Here is a 24143-nt window from a genome sequence, read left to right as displayed (position 1 = left end):
TAGTGTGGTTTCCTTTTTCTTTTCTTTTTTTTCTTCTATATTTGTTCTGTACAGTTTCCTGTGTGGCATCAAACACTGACGGTGTAACACTCTTCCTGCCTCTTTCTTTCTGGGCTCAACAGAAATGTTGTGCTCTGAAACATGTAGTAGATCAACATCTGCCAGAATACAGTGTAAACGTCTCATACTGTATATAGTAGTTATGTGAATATGTAGAGTGTTACAGGACCCAAGCAGAAGCATCTGCTTTCTTCAAACTTCAAACACTTGCTATGTATGATCTCACAACTCAATTAAACCAGTGACGGTAATACACTGTTAAAGCCTGTAGAAGTAGTAGTACAGATCACCTCGTTACAGATGTGACATTCACACACTGAACGTTTGAGCCTCATGTTTTTCATTTTATATCAAGTCTTCAGTCACAGCTTGTAATTCAATGTTTCCTGTTTCACGTCATCGGCGGCCTCCCTCTCTGCAGCACACATCCAGATGTAGGTGTGTTTTAAAAAAAAAAAGAAAAGAAGACAAATCTTGCACTAGGGGAATAGTGTGTATTACTCATGCTAAACTGAATCAAAATAATTTACAGAACACACAGTGGTAAGTGTTGAAAACGGCCTCTCCACAGCAACAGTTTGAACGGAGCCACTCAGAGCAGCTGTCTGCCATTAGACCTCTTCCAGAGACTCCGTCTGCGCTGGGAGTTCAAAGGAACGTTCTAGAAAGGCAAAAGATTCGGTGACGAACTCGGACAGAAACTCATGTCGACTCACCACAGCTGTATTTTCAGTCATTCTCACAGTGCTTTCACAGCAGGATCGCCATTGTTTTCAGTTCTGTCTTGTTCTTTTTTTCATCATTTGCTGCAATAAGTCAACGTTTATGTGTAAGGCCAGAGGGAGGAGTCGAAGCTAATTGATCACCTCCTGCATTTTTTTTTTTTTTTTTTTTTCCAATAACATCATTTTTAATATGCGGGCAGTGGAGGGCTCATACTGTGATGCCAACGCTGACAAGGCCAGTGTGGTTAGTTAACATTGCTAACATTTTTTTAAGATGTAGACATTTTTATTGTTTGTCTGGAAGTCCAAAAAAGATTTTATTACAGCTCTGACATTTCTGGAAATATGTTTTTATTATGGCCAAAGGGGTCAGATTTTTTGGCATTTGAGCGAGGCGGCCTCCTCTATATAGACCACTCACTATAAACAGTGTGCCTAATCCATTCTGCACTGCTGTGCCACTCCGCCTGCAGTCTTTACTCGTGCAGCATGAATAAGGCAATTTAATGTCCAACACCAGTTACGTAAGCCACATAAAGAGGCAGCAGATACGACAGGCCGTCTCCGCGTGCTGCACTGAGGAGATGTATGTTTCATGTAACCTTGGAGGGTAAGTAAGTGGAGCTTACATGAGATCTCCCTCGCATAGTTTTGAAATCTAACTTTGTTTTACTGCTGATGGTAGCAATGAATTGTTTTAATTCTCTAGTTCAGTGTGAAGTTGAGCTATAGTTAAAAGGACATGCCAGGTCTCCACGACGTTTGACTCTTCACAAACACCCGTCACATGACGAGATTTGACAGAGTTCGATCCAAAAATGTTAGTAGTTTATTTTTTATCTTTTTATATTTTTTATATCTATCACTTAAACACAAACGCCGTGTCACCCGTCTTATACTCTTAAAGCTCCTCTGGTGTCACCCTCTGCTTTGTCAGCTATTATTAGCTTTGGTGTTTCCCTCTGTGTCACAACATCGTAACGCAGACAGCGTGAAGAGCGCGTGGTGTCACTACGCTATGTGGCACCATGCATTTAGACTGGTGCATGTGTTTACTTCCGCTGAATCGGATGCAGTGAGAAGAGCGCGGATCAGTTACAATCGAGTGATATCTGTGGGCTTAATTAAATCCAAGATTCGTTTGCAGCGTTCTCTCTGTTGGCTTCCTGTTTCCTGACGGATTCAAATAATTAAAAATACGGATTTTTAATGTTTGCATTGTTAAACTTTACTTATTTGACTTTCTGTCATTCTTCCTTTGTTCTTTTTTTTTTTTCATTTTTCTTAATATGTCCTTTCTTCCATGCTCTATTCCAGTCATCCTGACAGACGAGGAGGTTCAGAGGAAGAAAGAAATGATACTGAAGAGGAAGGAGGAAGAGGCGGCCCGGGAGGCGATGAGGCCACGGCTGAATGAGGAGCAGGCCCGGATGATTTCCTGCCTGGTGGAAGCTCACCACAAGACCTACGATGCCTCCTATTCTGACTTCTCCCGCTTCAGGGTGAGTCCATCACAGGGTTTTCTTTTTCTCCTTTCCCAAAACCACGCTCACATTATCGCTGATGCGGCAAATATGAGGCTAAACGCTAAAGAGCTCGAAACAAAAGAAATGTCACGATAGGATATGGATACCATCTGCTCCGGTTCAACACGACACTTGAAGCCGTGGCATTCTCTCCATTATTGAGTCAAAGTATAGAAGTAAATATTACTCCAATACAAAGACAGTAAGTTGTTCAGTCAAATTTTTTTACTTGGGTCAAAGTATTGTAGTACTTTGTTTTAAAAATACTCTCAAGTGTTCAAAAGTCTCTGAAAACAAACAAGTAGAAACGGTAGAAACTGTAGAATAAAACGCTTAAACAATATGATGCAGAGCTTATAGAAAGGGCCAGAAGTCATTTGACCAACCACAGCTTTAAAAGCAGCAGCTACCACAAGCTGTCAGTTTACCTCCACCTCGACTTGCGTTCTCAAGTTGGAGGGTGAATTTGTTTAATGTTGGCATCCTCTGCCTCTTCTTTACCTAACGTCTTTGTCTAATAAGTGCAGTGAAATAACACTCAAGTAAAGTACAGATACTAGAAAAATATACTTAATATACTAACTGACTGGAGGAGATTATAATTACAGCTAAAGCATCAGGAAAGGCCACGTTTGATTTTCATTAGAGAGGCGGAGAGTGTGTTTACATCATACTAATTCTTCTGTCAGTGATAACTAAGCTCCAGCTTTTTGTACAGAGTGAAGAGACCGAGATGGCGTGTGCATTTGAATCAAGTGTAAAAAACTTGAATGCTCTGGAAGGGTACAGCCACACCTACATGTTGGTCTCTTTGGTCAAAATAAACTTCTTTTTACAAGTGAACCAGGGTTTTTCTAAATAAACGTCGCATAAACACACAAGCGGCTGGTTTACTGGCCGGTGTGGTGACATGCAGCCCCAGCAGGTTATAGAGATGTTGAAGGCAGAGAAACTAAAAATTCAGCACGATGGACTCGACTGTACTCTTTGGCGTAATTTATGTTCTCTGGTGTTCGCATCAGCTGAGATCACACGAGTCACACGCACGCACAGGAGGCGGTAGTGACAGCCAGATTTACGATTGATCAACATATGTATAGCACATATTGCGGAGTAAAATGACTGCACTGTGTGTGAAAGTGAAGGCAGTCAGAACCCCATCCTGTGATCTTGAGATAGCTGTAAATAACGTCTGTAACCACAGTCATATTTCAGACCAACACGTCAGCGAACACACGCCTGTGTGTGTTTTCAGTTTGCTCGGCACCAGTAACACGAGTCACCAAAGGCGTTCATCCGACCCGACAGTGCCGTCGTATTTTCTTCCTCCGCGTCACGACTCTGAGGTGTGCTGTGAGACGACGACGACGACCCCCTCCCCCCTCCCCCCCGTGTGACCATAACATCACAATTGGGTCGTCGGAGTAAATGAGATGGAGGATACTGATTGGATGGAACATGAAAGTCTGAAAACACTTCTCCCCGTCTCTGTGATTTATTAGTGTCAAGTGTGATCCTGTCGCACACTGCGCAGCAGACAGCCACAGCCACACTCCCCTTCCGTAGTAAATACCAGAGTTTTTCAGTCATGAATGTCACTTTGAACTGAATGTGAACCCCTGCGAGATGAAGTGCCCAGTTAATGCGAAAAAATAAACCATGCAACAATTTTTGATCAGACTGAAAAAAAAAAAGAGGAGAAGAATAAAAAGAAACTGAAGTGTGCTTTAAAGATAAAGATAAATAAAGTGGGTACTCTACTTCAGAAGGACACGACCGTGGTGGTGAACTGATGTTTTCATAAAGACCCACTGTGTTGTAGCTTGGTGGAGAACTCTTAACATTAGTCTTTGAGTAAATATTAAAAATAAGCCAACACACATTTGGATTACAGAACTCACTTCCCTCATTTACTTTAAATTATAAATGATCAAACGGAGCATTTGTTCGCATCATCAGGTTTTCTACAAACGTGACAAACACCTCTTTTTTTCTTCTTAAGTCAGATTCTTATTCTTTTATCTTATTGTTTTATTTTTTATCTGGAGCTGTTTGTTTGCATGTGTTTGTTTTTGTTATTTTATCCATGTGAAACTTTATTTTTATTATTATTATTATTATTATTATTAAGGATCAGGAGTCCATCCGTTGTGAATGTATTCCAGTGAGGATATTAATAATTGTGTCTCTGTGTGCGTGCGCAGCCTCCAGTGCGTGAAGGCCCAGTAACACGCAGTGCCAGCAGAGCCGCCTCCCTTCACTCTCTGTCTGATGCTTCGTCTGACTCATTCAACCACTCTCCTGGTGAGACACACAGACTCCTTCTCTTCCTCCTCCTCCTCCTCCTCCTCTGTTTGATGGCTCTCATGATTCAGGGTTAACTTTAGCAAAGACACAGCCCTGAAGAAATCGACTGAGTAAAAAAAAAAACACAAGTAAGCAGTAAGTCTGTGCCCACTGTGTCTGCCTCTGCTGGAGAAGGCCCATTCATTACAAGAGAAACAAGCAGACATGCACATAGCAAAACAATAGGAAACTGCATTTCACGACAGGAGTTTCCCTAACAGATATGCTAAGACCTTTGTGTATTTATCTTGAGGAATTTACCAAAAACAGTTTGTCAGATAACTAACTCTGTGTGTTTGTTTGCACCAAGATGATACAATGATTTGGTTTCCTTTTTCTTGTATTGTTTCTTTTAGCTTAAAATTCTAAGATGAAATTTGTTAATTGTGTTTTCATAAAATACTAAATAATTCATCTCTTCACTGCTGTCTTAGCTCGACGCTTTGCTATTTCTGTGTGTTCAAAATGTGTGTTCCTTGTAATCACTTCATTCCCTCCCCTTGCTTTCCTCCTCGGCCCTTGTCTCCTGATCCCTTCCTCAAACAGAGTCAGTGGACACCAAGATGAACTTAAGCAACTTGTTAATGATGTACCAGGACGGCGCCAGCAGTCCGGACTCCAGCGAAGAGGACACCAAGCTGTCCATGCTGCCCCACCTGGCCGACCTGGTGTCCTACAGCATCCAGAAGGTCATCGGTTTTGCCAAGATGATTCCAGGCTTCAGGTACAAACAAATACACACCGCACTAATTGAGCATAGTCAAGGAAGTACGTGGTATATAGTGAGGTCGGGACAGTGTAGCGGCACATATTGATGTCTGATTTTTTCTTCTGGAGGAGTCACCGCAGTCAGAAGCTTTTTAAAAATGTCTTTAATTTGACCACAGCGATAAATCATTCACACAACGTCAAGTCAGCTTTACTTGTGTTTACACGGTTGTTAATGCATCTCAGTTGATCTCATTTAATTCAAAGCTTAAACAACAAAAGAATAAATCTTTCGTTTGAGTCATTGATCGAGCAAAAATACCAAATATTTAGTGTTTCCAGTTTCTGAAATGTGAAGTTTGGTGCTTTTTGTTTGATTTAAATGACGCTGTGTAACGAAACGTCACTTTTGGAAAATCATGACGGAACGATTTTAATTATTTTTTAGGATTAATCAGTAAAATGATCTGCAGAATGATTGATAATAAAAACATTTTAAAAAAGTAAACCTCTTGGAGACACGGCAGACTGCTGAAGCTGACCCATAGGTCGCATGAAACACCTCTGATTGGCCATAATCCTCTGGTGTCATATTCCAGCCATTTTGATAATTAAACGTTATTACCCTCGCCATCGCTGCTGCCGCCGCTCTCTGTCTCGCTCAGTCCTGTTAATAATTTGTTGACTAGTTAAAATTCTGCTGCATCCGACCAGTAGCTCACACAGACACCAAGGCTAACAGCCTGGACAAGCTCCCCGCCCACACGCAGAGCACAATGATTTGCTGCCCACATGTATGCGGCATGTTATTGGGCGAGATGCTATTATGGCTCCCAAACAAACAAGCTCCTCCAAGAAACCGCAGGAACAGGCTGTAGCTTTATAAATACATGCTGAGCGGAGAGATAAGTTTATAAATGAATGCACAGACAGACACTGTGTAATAAAAGACTAGAAAAAGACACAGCTGCTGTATGGATAGACATAATGCATACATGAGTGTGTGCAAACAGAAATGGAAAACAGATGATGTGCAGACAGCCTTGTATTTACATCCAGTTATTCTACTGCTGACCTTGCTGCAGTGCACCATGGGTATATTGTTCAAATATTTGGAAGCTAAGTGTCGGCTGTGCGTAGCAGGGTTTCTTTGTTTACCTTGAAGACGCTGCAGATACATGACAACACGGAGCTCTCTGCAGCTCGATGCATCGACTGCAGGTTCTCATATTTTCTCACCCTGGAGCGGCAGATTCACTCTGATTAGACCTCGGCCCTCGTCTTGTCCCTGGGCCTTAATTTGAGAAGCACGTGTTGAGCTGAATGTGCGATCCCTCACTGATTTCATCCCCACGTTCTCATTTAATAAATGGTGGGGGGGGATTGTATAACTCAACAGCATTCGATTTCAAGATTCAGACCTTAATATCCCTCTTCTTTATTTCGAAGCGTTTGACAGGCATCGCTATCTAAAAATGATTTGACTATTTTTAATGCTGTAACATGGCAGTGATTCAAACTGGACCTTTTTTTAAGTATTTACTTAAAAGAAATACAAGAGAAGAAAAGAGCAGGCCGTTCTGTGCAGCATGAAATCAATGAACGAGATGACAAAATCTTATTTATTTAATTATCTTAAGGGCAAAAGTTGCACTGTGTGTGTGTGTGTGTGTGTGTGTGTGTGTGTGTGTGTGTGTGTGTGTGTGTGTGTGTGTGTGCTTTTGTGGCCAGACATAGCTAAGGGTTGGAAACGCTGTTGCTACAGTAACTTTATAATACATTCAGTATGCATGCTGAGCTTATTAGTCTCCCTCCCTCCCTCCCTCCCTCCCTCCCTCACACACACACACATAGACACACACACACACACACACACACACAATTGTAGGTGGTTAAGGACAGCTCTCGGAGAGATAAATACCTGTTTTCAGTGAATCTCAGCTACTTTTTTTTTTCATTCAGTGTTTATCTGCGGGTGTAACAGAACGGTAATTTACACACACACACCGACTCCATGTGTGTGACAGCTCTGACATATGGAAACTCCAGCTGTTTCTTGTGTTTTTCTCTGGTTTCTGTCTGCTCCACATTTGTCTCTATACAGTGAAGTCCAGCAATAATAGTTGAGTTTGTTTGTTTGTTTGAGCAAAGTTTTTGAAGTTGTTTTTCTGCTTCCACTGTGACTGCTATCTGAAACTCCTCTTTAACAAAATAGACATTATAAAACGTTATTCTCTGGCATTTTCATGGTCACTGAAGGAGCTACTTGTACGTTTTGCTATTGCTGTACAGCCAATGTTAGCATTAAGAGATGTTTCAGCAGTAGCTCATACTGCATCTGTGACTGTGTGTGTGTGTGCGCGTGTGTGTGTGTGTGTGTGTGTGTGTTCAGAGAGCTGACGGCAGAGGACCAGATTGCTCTGTTGAAGTCAAGTGCCATTGAGATCATCATGCTGCGTTCCAACCAGTCGTTCAGTCTGGAGGACATGTCCTGGAGCTGCGGAGGACCCGACTTCAAATACTGCATCAGTGACGTTACAAAGGGTTTGTTTCATCTCACACACCGTTACAGCTGTGTCTTAACCGCACTTACATAAACACGCACAGCTCAGCGACATGTCTGGACTCCGATACACACGACTGCTCAGTCACAGCGCGATGACTGTGATTATTGATCACACACATCTCTCTCAGTATGCTCCTCTTCTCCGTCTTTTCCTCGTTTAACGACGGCTCTGGAAGTTTCAATGGAGGCTGCGACATCGAGCACTGCACGGGTAAAATGTGACTGTGCCCACGAGTGTGCACACTCTCAAGGAGAGAAATGTGTTCATTGTTGCAGCTGATGACACGGCTGTGATGGGTTTTTTTTTTTTTTTTTTTTTTTCCCACCTTATATAACAGAGACTTACAAGGATCACCCACGCACTGCTTTTTCTACGCACACTTGCACATTACTATGAGGTTTTCACTTCAGGTTTGACTTCAGGTGTTTTCATGGAAGCAATAAAGCGGCCACAAACACACACTCGCTGCTTATTCACTCACACATGCAGGACAGGAAGTGATGTTCTCTGTAAACACAGAGAGAGAGAGAGAGAGCAGTGATTCTTCACTGGAGCTCACGGCTGTGTAAAGTGTGTTCTCATTCATAAGCCAATAGGAAAGCACAAATATATGTTTCCCCGCCTTGGTGCAAGAGGATGTAACCGTCTGTGTTCGCTCGGTCCTCTGTAGCGGGTCACACTCTGGAGCTGTTGGAGCCGCTGGTGAAGTTCCAGGTCGGACTGAAGAAGCTCAACCTGCACGAAGAGGAACACGTGCTGCTCATGGCCATCTGCCTGCTCTCCCCAGGTACTGCTCCTGTTGTGTGTGTGTGTTTGTGTGTTGATGGCGTAAGTGCATTACCAGCTGAGCCATTTTTAAAATTTTTTTTTTTTTTTTTAAGTGAGAATGTCGGCTGTCTACTAACAACACCATTTCATCAAAGTACGAACAGTGCAGCATAGGGTTTGGGTTGATTGAACCAAAATGTGAATATGTGCTTGACGCATGAAGAAGCTTTTCACTGACGACAGAAATGAAATGTTTGCGAGGCTTCAATGACGAGTTGAAGAACAGGGACTGAACATAATCACTGAATGAGGCCATCGGGCGGCAAGGCTGCTTCAGGAATATGTGACGCAGGCTCGTTTCTATCTGTATTTCAAAGGCTGTTTGTTTTCACTGACACTAATCTGAGTCATTCGGTCGGGGGGTATCCAAAGTTTCTGAATAGCCTCCTGCCTCAAGGCTGGAGGAACATTATTCCACTGCAGTCAAAGCACCTAAACTTTCTACATAAAAGAAATGAAGCGAGTCTCCTTGACCCTTTGACCCCCATGATGCAGTTTGTGTCAGTCATGAGAACACGCAGTCGTATTGTCAGTGATAGCAGTATCTCCAATGATTAAACAGCATAAAAAAAAACTAAGTACACTCTGGTTAATATCACAAAATGCTACTTAATTACAAATCCTCTCCGTTTCAAACAAGTTTTTTTATTTTCAGCCAAAGCCTAAAATGCAAATCTCAATCATCAATCGATTCTTTTCCTCATATCATCCGCATAAGTAGTTAGTGCTAACTGTAACCGCTAGTAATAAGGGCAGCATGACACAGACATTTTGTTTCACACAATCAGTTAATTTTTTTCTAAAGCTCAGAACGACCAACAACCAAACAGAAAAGAAGAAAGTAGATGTGATGTGTTTATGGTGTGTGCTGAAATTATACATTAGTATATACAGTTTTGTGTGATCCGTTTTAATTATTTTAAATGTAGTTACATGAAGTTTAACAGTGAACGTGTCGTTTCTCTCTCCATCCATCCACCTCAACTTCAACCCGCGTCACCCCCCCCCCATGCCCCTCTCTGCTTGGTTGTCTGCTTGCCTGCTCCTTGGCTCTTTGACCTCCCTCTTTACGCTCCACCTCCTCCGTCTCTCCGATGGCAGATCGTCCAGGTGTCCAAGACCACGCCCGCATCGAGCAGCTGCAGGACCGCCTGTCGGAGGCGCTGCAGGCCTACATCCGGGTCAACCACCCGGGCGGACGCCTCCTCTACGCCAAGATGATCCAGAAACTGGCCGACCTGCGCAGCCTGAACGAGGAGCACTCCAAGCAGTACCGCTCGCTCTCCTTCCAGCCGGAGCACAGCATGCAGCTCACCCCGCTGGTGCTGGAGGTGTTTGGTAGCGAGGTGTCATAGCAGAGGAGGAAGCAAGCACGTAAACAAATACACCCTCATCACACACAGGATGATTAAACAACCCCCACCCCCCACCCCCCTCCCCCCGAGAACACCCCAGCCTTGATACATCCCTGGACATGTGGGAGAAAGATTAATATTCAGATAGGTAGACAGTAACCTTCACCTCCTTCATCATTGGCCCACCCTCCTCCTCTTCCTCCTGGCCTCCAGGAGCAAGACTCAGATCAGGGTTCAAGTCACCTGAATGCGCTGTGGATGTCTGCAGCGCTCGGATAGGGTTTGCAAACACAGTACCGCATTACATTTCATTAGGTCACGCGGATATCCTGACACACTGACATCTGGAACAGCTGGACATCCTGATCCTCTCCACGATCCACAAACTCCAGATTTGCCTTTTCTCATCACCTTTCCCCAGACATCACTTCTAGATTCCTGCCATATTTTTTTTTAATTTTTAATTTTATTTTTTTACAGCGGAGACAGCTCGACGGATGTGACCGCCACATCCCTTTTTTTACCGTCATCCTCATAACATTGCTTCATGTTCACATCATCGTGACGACAGACAGGTATAGATACACAGATTTACATCGATTAACCATGCTGGCACTGCAGGTACAGATAAACTGCTAGCCATGTTACTACACTAGTGTTAGATAGCTATAAACTATTGTTGATTTGCAGTTTGTTTGACAGCAAATACATCCAAATATATTAAACATCCGCATAGCCAGCCATGGGCAAGCTTACAGTAATGTAATGGAAATAATACTTGGTTTCACTGGTTTTTAAAAATACTCGGTGAAGATGGGAGTCTGGCGGGTGTGTTTTCCTGCTTAGCCCTGTGTATCTGTGTAGGCGAGGTCTCAGATGGTCCGATGAAGTGAAGAAAGGAATTTTAAGTAGGAATGTTTCAGCGTAGGAATGGTGGGAGAGGAAAGGTGAGATTCGGAGGAATGAGTAAAGGAGATCTGGTAGATGGAGGGAGATGCTACGGTTGGAATTCCCTGTTCACAAGACAAAAGGGAATTTCACAAAACAAGAATGTATGTATAATGCTATATAAATATAAATGATACGTATAAGCTGATATATATAAATATATATATATAGAAATATTTAAGAGAGCAAAACATGGTTGCTTCCACGGAGGCAAACAGTTCTGAGTGTTGTATAATGTAGAGGATTCGAAGGCCCCTCCTCAGTTGAGTGTGTATGTGTACTCTTTCAAAAGACAAATGTATACACGCATAAAGAAAGCGCTGAGAAGTGTGCGAGGAGTCCTTCTATTTTTGTGATGTGTGTACAGTATATGAGAATATTGATGGACCACAAGGGGGTGTGTGTACAGGCTCTGACTGAGGGTTTAGTGCAGGGAAGCACTTCACTGTTGGATTTTTGTCGTTATTGGACCTGTGAAGTTTGTAGACTGACATACGCAAACACAACGTCATATTTCGTGGATAGCGATTATCCAAAAAAAAAAAAATATTTGTCCGGCTGGTTAGATTGCTGCTAAGACAGTTAGAGCTAGATAGTTGGGTAGAAAACCAACTACCGGCTGTTGCCTCAGGGAAAAGTTTGTCTGATGATATTGTGTACTTGGTGTTTACGGTGTGTGTGGCGTAAGCTTACAATCATGAGACGGAGATTGTTTTTGAAGCTCTAGGCATCACTGTGATTTCTAATCATACTAAATAACAGCATAAGTAAGCTAAAAGTGAAACTTTTTAAAACGGATTACTACAATATTTTCATTCCTAAGCTTCTGTTCAAAAAAACACAAAAAAAAAAACCAACAAAAAAAGAAAAAAAAAAACTCCTCTTATGAAACGGTTTGCATTATCGTACAATGCATTACAGATCATTACAGTCAAAGTTGACATACCCATTAAATGGCAACATTTTGAAAAACACAGAATCCCCTGTGTTTAAAACATTGCTTGATTAATATCAGCCTTAAGTTCAGTTTGTTTTTCTTTCTTCAGGGCAAAGTGAATATTCTACAAATGGTAGCAATATACAGTAGTTGAACATTGTATAGCCTGTATAGTGTTTTTTGGAATGAAATCCTTCAGATGCTCTTAACAGCAGGACAGAGTTGTAAAAACATGAGAAAGAAGAACTTTTTTATATTCAGTATAAAATCAAGCCTCATGCCGTTTTGTCACATTTATATCATTTCAACACCAGCCGCATAAGCGAGGTTTTAGGATGTTACTTTTCAACATCACTACATATCATATCACGTTTCTGTTGACACGGTGCATGCTCTCCCCTCACGCAGGCCTGGATCACCCCCTTGTGGACAAACTTTGTAAATACCACTTGCTAAGTCTGTACATAGTTAGAGATTAATGTAGGCAAAATACTAAGAGAATTCAATTGTTGATGGCAAGATGCTCTGGAAATACAGCACTATATGCAATTAGGAGATGGACTCTTATGTTGTATTTAACTAGAATGCACAGAGGTGGCAATCCTGGTTGAAGTGACTGAGTTGTTTCAGGGAGCGCCGAAGAAAAATGTCGGACTCGGGTTTGACCAGTACGGCTTTTTGCAAGCTTGATATTTCCGACAGGAAGCGCTTGGGAGCCGATATTCACAAATTTCGAAAATTTGACCAATTTCATATCGACAAAAGACAGAAGAGAAGAGCAGGTTTTCACAGACCGACCCAAATGAAAAACAATCTGGCCAATATATAGTCCCCCAATGAAAGGGCCAGCATTGGTCCAACCCTGTTTTGGATGATAAGCTCTTAACCGAAATGAACATTAGTGCAACGATGGGACTCAGAAACCTAATGTGTCGTAATTTGCAAAAGGCTTTTCACGTGACTGAACATTCCCAGTGGTGGTTGTTGTGTAGAGCATTCCAACTGGCTGAGTCTCACGCACGATCTACACGCGCAAACATCGGTGTGTGAACATCCTTAACTGTCTGGCAGCCTTTTTCTGAAGGCGCCCAGCAACTCAGTGTGTCACCACAGGAAGTGTCCCCTCTGTGCGTTCCAGGCTTATGGATGTACGTCTTTTTCTCTTTTCTCTCTCTCTCTCTCTCTCTCTCTCTCTCTCTCTCTCTCTCTGAAGTCAATCGATAAGCTTTTGACAATTATACAGTATATCCATAATATTTTTCATTTTGGTGAAAATCTTTTTTTTTTTTCTTTTTTTTTTTCCTCTGTTTTCTTTTGTTCTTTTCAAGATTGTCAATTGTAATGTGTGTCAGAGTTTGCTGTCTAGCTAGTGCTTGGCTTGCTGCGCTGGGACGTCATTTTAATGAAGCAGAGATGAGCAAAGTGGACTCCTGGAGCCTTTTCCAAGCGCAAATGAACAAGCTCCCCCTTCCCTTGATCCCCCTTGAGTTCAACTGAGTGTATACAGAATAGCCCCTTTTTAACTAATGATGTGGCTTCACCTTTCTTGTTTGGACAAGGGAGGGACTCTGGCATTCATTCTCCTTCCTTTTTTTCCTGATGGAATAACAAAAGACTTGTCATTGCAGCCATGTTATACCTGGATGTGTAGCCACGCAGTGGAGCTACGTCTTTGTTAATGGAAAGGCAGTCCCCAGCTCTGTATAAAAAACAAAACAAAACAAAACAAAACAAAAAAACAGCTACATGTACTTTCCCAGAAGCAGGATGTCAAACACAGTCAAGTGTTCATAAACTAACACTGCCTCAACTGACTGACACAGGATTTAGCCAGTGGCAAACTGTCGCAGCAACAGCATGGGCGTGCCTCTTCATTCGTCACCCAACCATCTAACCGCCTCTTCTTCTGCAATAGCCAATTACAGCAGGATTACTCTTCATAGCTTTAACTCGGCAGCCAGTCCTGCTCTGCTTTTTATGGAAAACTGTGGCGCACCAAGGGCTGATGGGAGTCTGAGATTTAGTGGAACAGGCTGCTGTGAGATTGGACGTGTGATGACATGCATGACGACGCAGAAAGAAACGGCTCCTTTGTCCCCGTCTGACCTGGAAAAAAAAAAAAACCTTTTCGGATCAGACGTCCAGAAGACTGTGTAGAGTTCGTAGACTGTAAGAGATAAAAAAAAGTATTTTTAAAAAACGAGAATCGCCACAGGCAGATGTAGTGACGTGCTGTACAGGCAGAGTGTGCAGTGACTGACTGAGATGTCGCCTCCTTAACCCAAAGCGTGACATTACCTTTCTCACTACTCTGTGTCTCGCATCGCAGCTCTTGACATTTTTAAGGAATAGTTGTTGAATGACATATATATATATAAAAAAGTGGACTTTTTACATACAACATCAACACCTACATCATCTGTTTGAAAAAGGAATGCAGGACGGGGTGATGGGGCGAGAGTCTGCTCAGCTGTGGGTTCTGAGAGTGAAATTATGTAACTTTGCTATGCTGCTGATGGGACGCTGATTTTCCTCTTATTTTCCATTATTAATGGTTAAAAAGTTTTAGGTCATACAAGGAGAATATTAAGCCTGCAAGACGGATCTGACTTAGTATTTTTACACTAACGGTTAACACGAGGACTGTAGCTGATGCTAGAAGCCATTAGCACTCAGATGGACCCAAACAAAGCTGAAGTCTCTCTCTCTCTCCTCACCCCTCCTCCCCTCAACCCAGGTCAGCAGCTCCACCTCAGTAGCCTTACTTACAGAAACCTCACTCAGCTGGAAAACATTTAAACAGATACCTCAATAATTTACAGAATGACTTTTTTACAATAGCTTTTAAGGGAACCAAACATAAACTCATACCACACACATACACTCAGACAGACACACTACAACTCTTTCCTCAATCTTTGCAGTGTTTTTACGTCAAACATACAGTGAACTAGTTGCCAGTCGTTGTATGAAGAAGAAGATTGTCCAGTAGAATCCTGTTGCCAGTAGACCAGTCAGTATACGAGTGGATCCCAATGTTTCTAAATGTTAACTGTCACTCTGCTGTTTTTTCTGCTTTACTCACTTGATCCTCATCTCTGCCTCATTTCTGTATTTTCTGTCTTCGTTGTCTCTCTGTCTCTACAAACAGATGACGTGCCGCTAAGCTTTGGCGCTGCGTTTAACCAAACATACTACCTCTCCCTTCCGCACATATATATATATATATAGATATATATATCTATATATCTATATATAGATATATATATTTATTATTCTTTATTTTTTTGTCACAGCATGATTTTATTATAAAAAAAACATCAGTTTTTATTTTAACACTAATTTAGAAAGGTTTTGTGTACATGTACAGTATATTCCTTTTTATCTCTTTTTCTCTTTTCAAATGCTGGATGATTTTTTTACCTCAAAAATCTCAATATAAGCCTACAAATCTTAAAGTCAGTAAATCAGAGGCCTCTTTAGCATCGCTTCACCTGGAGTGTGTAAATGCATATTAAAAACTCTGTACGGAAGTAAGGCTACGTTCACATAGCAGCCAGAAACTCTCTTCAGTCTTCATGTGACACAGATATAATGTTTCCTAATCATTTTTGATTAATTTGTTCAACAACAAATACGCAAGTTAATGTTGTGATATACCCCAGACACATAACTCTAAATAAATCTCAGCCACAGTTAAAACTGGAAGACGCATCTGGAACAGAAAAGTGTTAGAAAGTACTGAGAGTTCAATACTATCATCTGTATAAACTTGGTTTATAAACTGAGTTTGTAGAAAGACAAGGACGTAGAGGAGTGAAGTTAATTCGCTCTCTCAAAGAGAAAGAAATTCATGCCACTCTCATATTTGAACATGAAATATAAAGTTAGATTCGGGAGCTAATTACCTTAGCTTAAAGAGTAGAAGCAGGGGAAGTGGCTAGCCACTTAAAAAAAAACACTTTAGCTTTTGTACGGGTGAAACAAATGAGATATAATGTTCAGTTTTGAGCCGTAGAGGTGCTGGTAGACAGGCTAGCTGCTTCCCATGTTTACTTGAAGCTAACTGTCTCCTGGCTGTAGTTTCATGTTTAATGTTCATCTTCTCATTTACTATATCTCTCAGCAAGAAAGCAAATAAGCATATTCCTCCAAACTTCCTGTAGAGGCCCATATATTACACATTTCCTGTGTTTTATTTGAAGTGTTGATCCATAAGAAGATATATTTGTAGTTTTAAGAACCAAAAACCAGCTCAGTGTAGTTTTACATCTCTCTCAGGCTTCTCTCTGGAGCTCTAGTAAAAGCAGGCCGGTGAGCCAATCAGAAGAGTAAAGCTATTAAAACAAGAAAAGCAAAAAGGAAAATCTGCATCAAAGCAGACTTTAAAAAAAGGATTAAAAGAGACAGCTTATCCAGAGCATGCTGGGATAGAGATAAAAACCTGCTATGTGAATGTAGCATAAAAACCTCGGAGTGGATGTGAGTCGGTGGCAGGCGGTCCTGCTCGAGTCAAGCAACGGCCCTCAAAAATACTTTTGATGCTACTAAACCAACAGGTGCCGCTGCCGTAAAGCGCCACCTGATTAGGCCAGAAGACTTGTTTGTTGCGTCCGTCTGATGGCTGGCGCTCCACCGAGCTGCCAACAATTGTTCTCTGGGCTTCTCTGTAGAGCTCAAAGTGGCGGGTTTGCTGCCGCACACTTCAAAACATCGCAGGCTTGTGCGAAGGTTTTGAGCTTCACACAAGCGTTCAGAGACGAGAGATGGGGAGGTCTCTGCATCGATTTCATACTGACTCAAAATAAAGGGAGTGGTAGTTTGACTTTGATAACTAGCTCTGTCCTAACACATAAAATGTAAAAAAAGTAGTGCTGTGGCCTGGACGTAACAACCAGTGCAGTGTTGTCCCTCAGTCAGCTTCGCTTCTGTATGGCGGGTTTCCTGTGTGTTCCTCTCTAGCTGTAAGCTTTCCTCAAAGGTCTGATAAGGGTTTGTAACATTGGGATCCCATTTTAGATGTTCTACATACAAATAGTGCATTTTTTTTTTCTTTTTCTGCTGAGTCTCACACACCCGCTCTAGCCCAACCTCAGCACTCTGCCTTCTTCTGACCCCCCCCCCCCCTAACTCTGGTTTATTTGCTGCTCTCACTCAGCTTTCAGACGAGCAGGCCTTCAAATATATATGCTGTGAATGACACACCAAGCCTTTAGTGATCACTCTTTGTATTATACTGACTTAACGAATCACGTATCTGCTCACAGCATGTGGAAGCTGAGGCTCCTCTAAGGTTCATTTATTACCATCAGCTGCTGTTGATAGAAAAGCTTTGGACAGATGTGGAAATTCACAGATTGAATGAGTTTAATCAGATCTTAAAGTATTTGATATTTTAATGATGCAGTTTTATTGTGTTGAAATCGTATCGGATTCATGTCCTTTTGGGAAAAGGAGGAAATAATAAAAGGTGACACCCAATTTGCGGATATGACCAAAAAAAAAAAAAAGTAATTTGAAACAGATACAAGCTTATTTTTTGATTAAATGAAATTAGTTTTATCCTGAAAAATGAGATGAAATTGAACAGAATCAAATTTTTTTTTTTTGACAGACGTTTCAGTGGGTCTCAGTTTGGGAGGTGCCTCAGTTACTGTGGGCGGCTCCCACTGAATCATTGAACCTGAGGAGAGCAAGTAGATGGAAAGTCAGCTTTTCTACTGTCGCGACAGATGGATGGTCGTCGTTCATCTGTCGCTCTGATTGCGTTTCTCTGCTACCTCTTTGAATATGCGCTTGCTCATACACACATGCACTTAAAACAGCTGCTCTCGAACACAAACTTACACTCATACTGACTGACTGAAAAATACAAGACACTGAACACGGCACACACACATACACACCCACACACACACATACACACACAAACACATACACACACACAAACAAAACGCACACTTGTGTGCACTTCTTTCTCCCTCACCAGCAGTTTTTGCCAATGATGCACTTGTGTTTTTGTCTCTAAATGCTCTGCAAAACGTGTGATGTCGAAAAATGATTTATTGTCATCATGTTTGTTTTTTCTTTTTTTTCTCTTTTTTTTAAAACTCTAATCTATATATATATAAAAAAAGATCTGGGGTAGCCAGGTGGTTAGAAATAAATTGAACATTAATTCATTCAGTACATACAGAAAGTTTCATGTCTTTTTAAAAAAAATAATAAACATAAATGCACATATTGCTCAGCTCAGTTGAACCTTGGTGTGCCTAGAACCCACAGCCTTATTTTGGGACAATATCAGGGGTTTTAAACCAGAATACAGGACGGTCCGTCTTCGTATTACTGATGTTAAGACAGTTTCATTGAGTTTTAGTAGCTGTTTTTTCCTCTCTTCATATCCACACATTTGTTAGTTTCTTCAATTGTTGTATCAACAGTAGTTTGCTTGTGGGAGGTGCGTGTGACTGGGATGTGCTACGTCAGAGTCTGCTGTCTGCTGGTTCATTCAGTGCTTTTATTTATTCCCCTTCACTGGCTCTTCAGTGACACTCGCTTCTTGTAACGCCATCCTGCTTTCTAAAAACGATTAAGTAAAAATCCCCCTCTAATGAAACTTCTAGATTTTATTTAATTTGACTTACTTTAATTTCGTTTCCTCAGAATGTCCAGCAGACTGTGACCTCCCATAGCACGACCTGCTCTCATCATTAGGAGAATACACACACACAAAGAAACAAAACGTTTATAATCATAGTTGATCTCAGTAGAGTCCCAAGATAAGAACCTTTATCTTCACACATGCACACCACATCGCAGTAAAACTCACCAGACCTCAGTGCTTCTAGCAGAAACTCGTCTTTTCAACATAAACAGTTGCCATGGCATCGCTGTTGATGGCAGCATCAGCAGCTCTATATGAGAATAAATAGTGTTATACATATAGTACCTTAACCAATGTCTCTCTTCGTGGTTAAAATCACCGCCTGTTTTTTGTGTTGCTCTTTTCTTTTCTTTTTTTTTTTTTTGCTCTTCTCTTTGAAGTTGATCCATTGTACTTTGATTACATGCATTGTATGTAGTAAAATACTGATAATGTTTTGGGGAAATCACAAATAAAACAGCTGTACATAATGATGCAAAACACCCCCACCCCCCCTGCCGCCCCGGCTTCCTGTTGTTTTTGTGTTTCTGTCTGAAAGTCTGGTTTGTTGGGTGTAAAGAAGACACGTGGATCGCAGAGAATAAGGTTAAAATTCACCCAAATTATGAAAAACCTGGTTTTGAGATATGTGTGTAAACAGAATGTAATATATCACATTCACAGCATTAAAAAAAATTACAATCAAAAATCAGTAATGTCTGTCTTCAGAAATAATGTCTCCATCCCTCCTAATAATCCATGGACTGTTTTCTAAATGCTGGAGATTAAGTCACAAAATAGGACATTTCTTCCGGGAAAGACACATTGTTGTTTAAATAATTATATGTAATTTTATATTCTGTCAGCACCACAAGTGAAGTTCTTTTAACCTCATTGTTAAAGTTTCCAAAAAGTTCAAAATGGGGAATTTTTGTAAATGCACAGAGAAAAAGACACAAAACCTGATCCCTGCACATCAGCTATTGAAGACGGTATGAGGAATATATCTATATGAGTTTAGTTAATTATTTACAGCAGGGGTCCCCAAACTTTTTCCTGTGAGGGCCACATAACTTTTCCCTTCTCTGATGGGGGGCCGGGTTCAGTTTGTAACAGAAAAAGTGTGACGATCGCAGGGGTGCCTAAACGTAAAAATTTATTGTTTTCTAGAAAGCCACACATAACCAAATAACCCTTTCCGGGTTCTTCACAGAAAAAAAAGTCAGGAAATAAATAATAACACTATTAATGAAATAAATAATAATAGTTCAGGGGGCCGGGCCAAATGTGGGGGCGGGCCGTATCCGGCCCGCGGGCCTTAGTTTGGGGACCACTGATTTACAGTATACATCAGTCTCAGGCTTCCCTTTGTTTTCATATGTTTATATTTATTTTTTCCCCCCATAGTTTCATATAGTTGATGTCATTTTTACTCGATGAACTGAACTATTAAGTGGTTGAACGTGCACATACACCCCTGTGGCCAGTAGAGGGCACTAAGATGTTGTTGTAGTCATGAACAACTGATGGACTTCTAGAAAGGGGTCTCTGTGGGCGACAGTGTTCATGCACATACAAAAAAAGCACCACTACCCATGGTTTTCTATTTCATGGCTTCACAAAGTCACAATTTTGAATTCTTAAATTTAATTAAAAGTATAAACCCACAAAATTTCCGATTTTGAGAGACGGGTGATATTGGAGAACAGACTTGTTCTATAAAACATAAATCGTGGAAATTAAGCTGTTTAATCTCAAATAAGCAGCTTCTCTGGATTGAACTGAATTTCAAACTGAACCCTAGTCTGAATCCTGAATCCTAAATTTTCTCACTTCACCTCATTTTTCCGCATTCAGACTCTCTCCATCTGTTTTCTCTGAGTAATATCTAATACTGTGGGTGTGTGTTATGGCAGTGATTCCTAACCTGGGACCACTCGTTTATTTATTTCACATCTTGTCTCAAGTTTGAGGGGTTTTTTTTGTGTGAATACTTTAACCCTGTCGGGCCTCTAAAAGTCCATCAAATAACAATAACCTCTCTCTGAGGTTGAACTCAAATCCACACTGTAACTTCCGGGTAGTGTTAGATACCATGATATGACTCGCAAATTCATACACTAGTTATGACACAATTTAACTCAATGTGTATAAGGAGTATTTGAGAGTAAACAGCCAAAACTGATATTTGTTTATTTTCACATTAACATTTCATGAGTTCAGGTTAAAGGTATTGTTGGAGTAATTTTCCTCTAATCAAATAGAACTGTATCTCTAATTAAACTTTCATATTTACATTTTTTTTTTGCACTCAAAAGTGTCGCCCACAGCTGTTCACAGACGCAAGTACTGTACAAATCACTGTTAGACCTTCAACAACAGACAAAGTGACATTCGCTCCCCTCCCTCTCTCTTCTGATAAGACATCCGCTGCGGCACGATGAAAGGGAAGAGAAGAAGATGTGATGCACAGTGCATGATAGATGGGGTTTGACAGAGAATAACTCAACAAGAGCTGCCGAGCTCAGACGTCTGAAAGTGTAATAATCATCTCAGACGATTCTTTGATTACAGACAAATTTGACACTTTACTAATTTGCTGTGTTATGATAACCCCCCACCCCCACCCGACCGGGCCTCCGAGCGGGATGAAACAAACGTCCGAAGAGTTGTTTGCAAACCCCTGCATGACCCAGGCCCTGGAAGCGGGAGGATGACAGAGTGCTGGGCCTGTCTGTGATGGGAGTCATCTAAACATCATTAGGGCAATCTCCTCCATGTGACCGCGCAGGAGGCTCCTCACATGCAGATGTCCTCTTTCCTTCTTGGAAAGAGAGACCAAGAAGGAAGGATAGTAAGAGAGGGGAAAGCTGATGTTTGAGTGATTACTGACTGGTTAGCTTTTAATTAGACCAATCACATTACAAAGAGGTTTTGACTGATATCAGCTTAGTGAGTATTTTCCTTTGTTTACGCTAATTTCACATCTCCTCATGGTTTGATGACTGTGTTCTCAGGCTTGAAATAAACTGCAGCCATCAACACTTCCACTATATTGCGCTCATTGCGGTTTTCGTAATAACTGTTTCTCCCATATTAAGTTCTCCTCAGACCGCCGACCAGATGCTAATGGCTCACGCTGCTGTGTGTTGATTGACTATTATATCACTGGCTTTCACAGCTCATATAAAGAGAGTTACAGTTACGGATGAGACACAGAGCCAAAGCGTCTGAAGTGTCTCTACAGTCACATTCCTGCATAATTACAGATGCAGCCATGTTGGGAAACAGCTCTGACACACACAGGCATGCAGAGGCGTGAACACACACGTAAACTCATTAACTAAAATCTTACAAACGTCATAATCTTAAATGATATTGAAACTTCGTGAAGCTTTCCATAGTCATATCCTCTTCTTTACTTCTTTACAGTTAAACTGCAACGAATCAAGACTTGGATGGACCATGATGAACATAAGTGGTGTTTCCTTTAACCAATTGCAAGTTAAACTTTTTGTCAGTAGACAGAGGAGGGGCACATATTGGCCACTGATTTATTATCCAGGGTCTTTAAATTTGACCATTTTCTTTACACTTTACACTTTAATGAGACAGTAAAACTTCCCCCAGAAATCCAAAGTGCTGCTCCAATTATTAGTTTATTAAGGGGCTTATCTGTAAGGTTTCTCTACCAGTGCACGTGGTTTCCTACCTGGAGCAGGTGGTGGTGATTGTCACTTAATAAGACCGTTGGTCGTCAGAGAGCAGCGCCGCGTCGTCAGGGCAGATTGGAGGCTAAAGCGACGAGAGGTGGCCGCGGCTAGCTGGTTAGCATGCTAACTTCAGTTGAAGAAAAGACGTGATAAAGACAAAAGTTAACACTGGCGTTGCTTTCCAGCTCTGGAGACAGCTGTTGGGGAGTATAGGAATGAAGTTTGATGCTGAACTCGCAGTGTTTCTTCCAGGCTGGTAAGTAAACAGCTGCTAATGCTAACGTTAGCTAGTAGTAGTAACTAGCAAAACTTACAAACGGCTTCTTTTTTTTCCTTTTTTTAAAAAGATAATTTGCTGGCCACTGTGATTATTTAGCCAATATCATGAGTAAATAGCGCATTTGTTGGGGACTATTTTCAGCAATGAAATAATACACATGGAGTGAAAGTGCAGCTCTTCTGGCCCCAGGACAGTGAATGCAGATGTGATTGAAAATAAACCAAAGTAGTCCCTGGTTTCTTCATCACTGAAGAAACGTGTCCCTCAGTGCAACAGTGGAGCTCACTGGTGTGTTTTTAAACATTTTTGGACCACAGTTGAGCTCTATGGCACAGAGGATTAAGATATAGAAAGCTTGGGATTCGATTCACAGAAAATACTTAGTCCTTCAGTTGAATTCGTACAGATGGCGTTAATGTAAAGATAAACTCTAACTGAATCTTGCCTGCAACTTCACAGATGCACAATACGGATTATATGTGAGATTAATAAAAAGAAAAATAGACACATAATTTTTGTATGTTACAGTACATTATAAAGCAAAAGAATAAAATATTTATCAAATGTATTATTAAAAAGACAATATTGGCCCTGTGTATCGTTCCTCTCCCCAGAAGGGAGTCACCTCCAGTATTTCTTACTTGTCTCATTTTCACATCACCATTTCCCTGCGCTGTGCAGCTTTTCCCAGTGGGGGAGGAATGTTTTAGTGGATAAGATTCTTGTTTCTCCAGCCAAGTGTCCGACATCCACAGCTGTTGCCACAGACAAATGGATAAGGAGTGGAATCTTCAATATAACATTTATATTTATGCCTCCTGTTTCTCACAGTTAATCAGGTACATACTCAAATAGCCTGCTATCTTTACACAATAAATGTATCGGGGGGTAACATAGAGTGACACCCCCCCCCCCCCCTTCAAACAGTGAAACTCAGGCCTCTTGTTCACTTTCTCTCCTCCGTCATGTTGCTTTGCTGAAGTGATCTCACTGATTTTCAATGAAGCTGTTACAACCAGATTGTCTCTTACTTTTTTTTTTAAAAAATGTACAGTATGTTTTAAGATGTAAGATGCAAATCCTAGATAGCGTTTCTTTCTATCTGTCAATTTATATAATATATATTATAGAAATGAAATATAAACTATAAACATAATTAGCTGAACAGTTCAGATGTTGCTGGATTTCAATTTTCATAGATACAACTTTGTATAAATGTTTAATCTCCATCCACAGCAGTAAAAATTGTGGTATCTATGATTCTCAATTTCCTAAACTTCCATTTCCGGTAAATTTTGTCGATTGTCGAAGAGGGCATCCAATGATTAAAAAAAATAAGCTTCTAGGATCTGCACACTCTATTAAATCACTCATAGATTGCAGTGTTCAAAGGTCCTTCCAGACCCAGCAACGTCCCCCTGAGATGTGAGTGGTACTCACTTTAGCTTTAGACTTCCACCTTAAAGCTGCATTAATTTTTTTAACGTTGACATGTCCAAAGTTG

The 24143-nt window shown here is 41.1% G+C and overlaps 1 protein-coding gene across 2 annotated transcripts in view; it reads left to right on the top strand.

The window, feature by feature from the left end:
* LOC130174556 (vitamin D3 receptor A) overlaps positions 1-19358 on the top strand; it is a 74626-nt gene extending 55268 nt beyond the window's left edge. For both annotated transcript variants that reach the window (XM_056384481.1, XM_056384482.1), the window contains 6 exons: positions 2103-2287; positions 4516-4615; positions 5204-5381; positions 7758-7909; positions 8603-8719; positions 9862-19358. In XM_056384481.1, the coding sequence (XP_056240456.1) occupies positions 2103-2287; positions 4516-4615; positions 5204-5381; positions 7758-7909; positions 8603-8719; positions 9862-10115 (986 nt within the window). In that variant the 3' untranslated portion in view covers positions 10116-19358. The remainder of the gene's footprint in view (positions 1-2102; positions 2288-4515; positions 4616-5203; positions 5382-7757; positions 7910-8602; positions 8720-9861) is intronic.
* Positions 19359-24143: the final 4785 nt, after the last annotated feature.

Source organism: Seriola aureovittata, chromosome 9 (assembly GCF_021018895.1).
Source record: "Seriola aureovittata isolate HTS-2021-v1 ecotype China chromosome 9, ASM2101889v1, whole genome shotgun sequence".
NCBI classification, from domain to species: domain Eukaryota; kingdom Metazoa; phylum Chordata; class Actinopteri; order Carangiformes; family Carangidae; genus Seriola; species Seriola aureovittata.
This window is presented reverse-complemented; position numbering and strand designations above follow the sequence as displayed.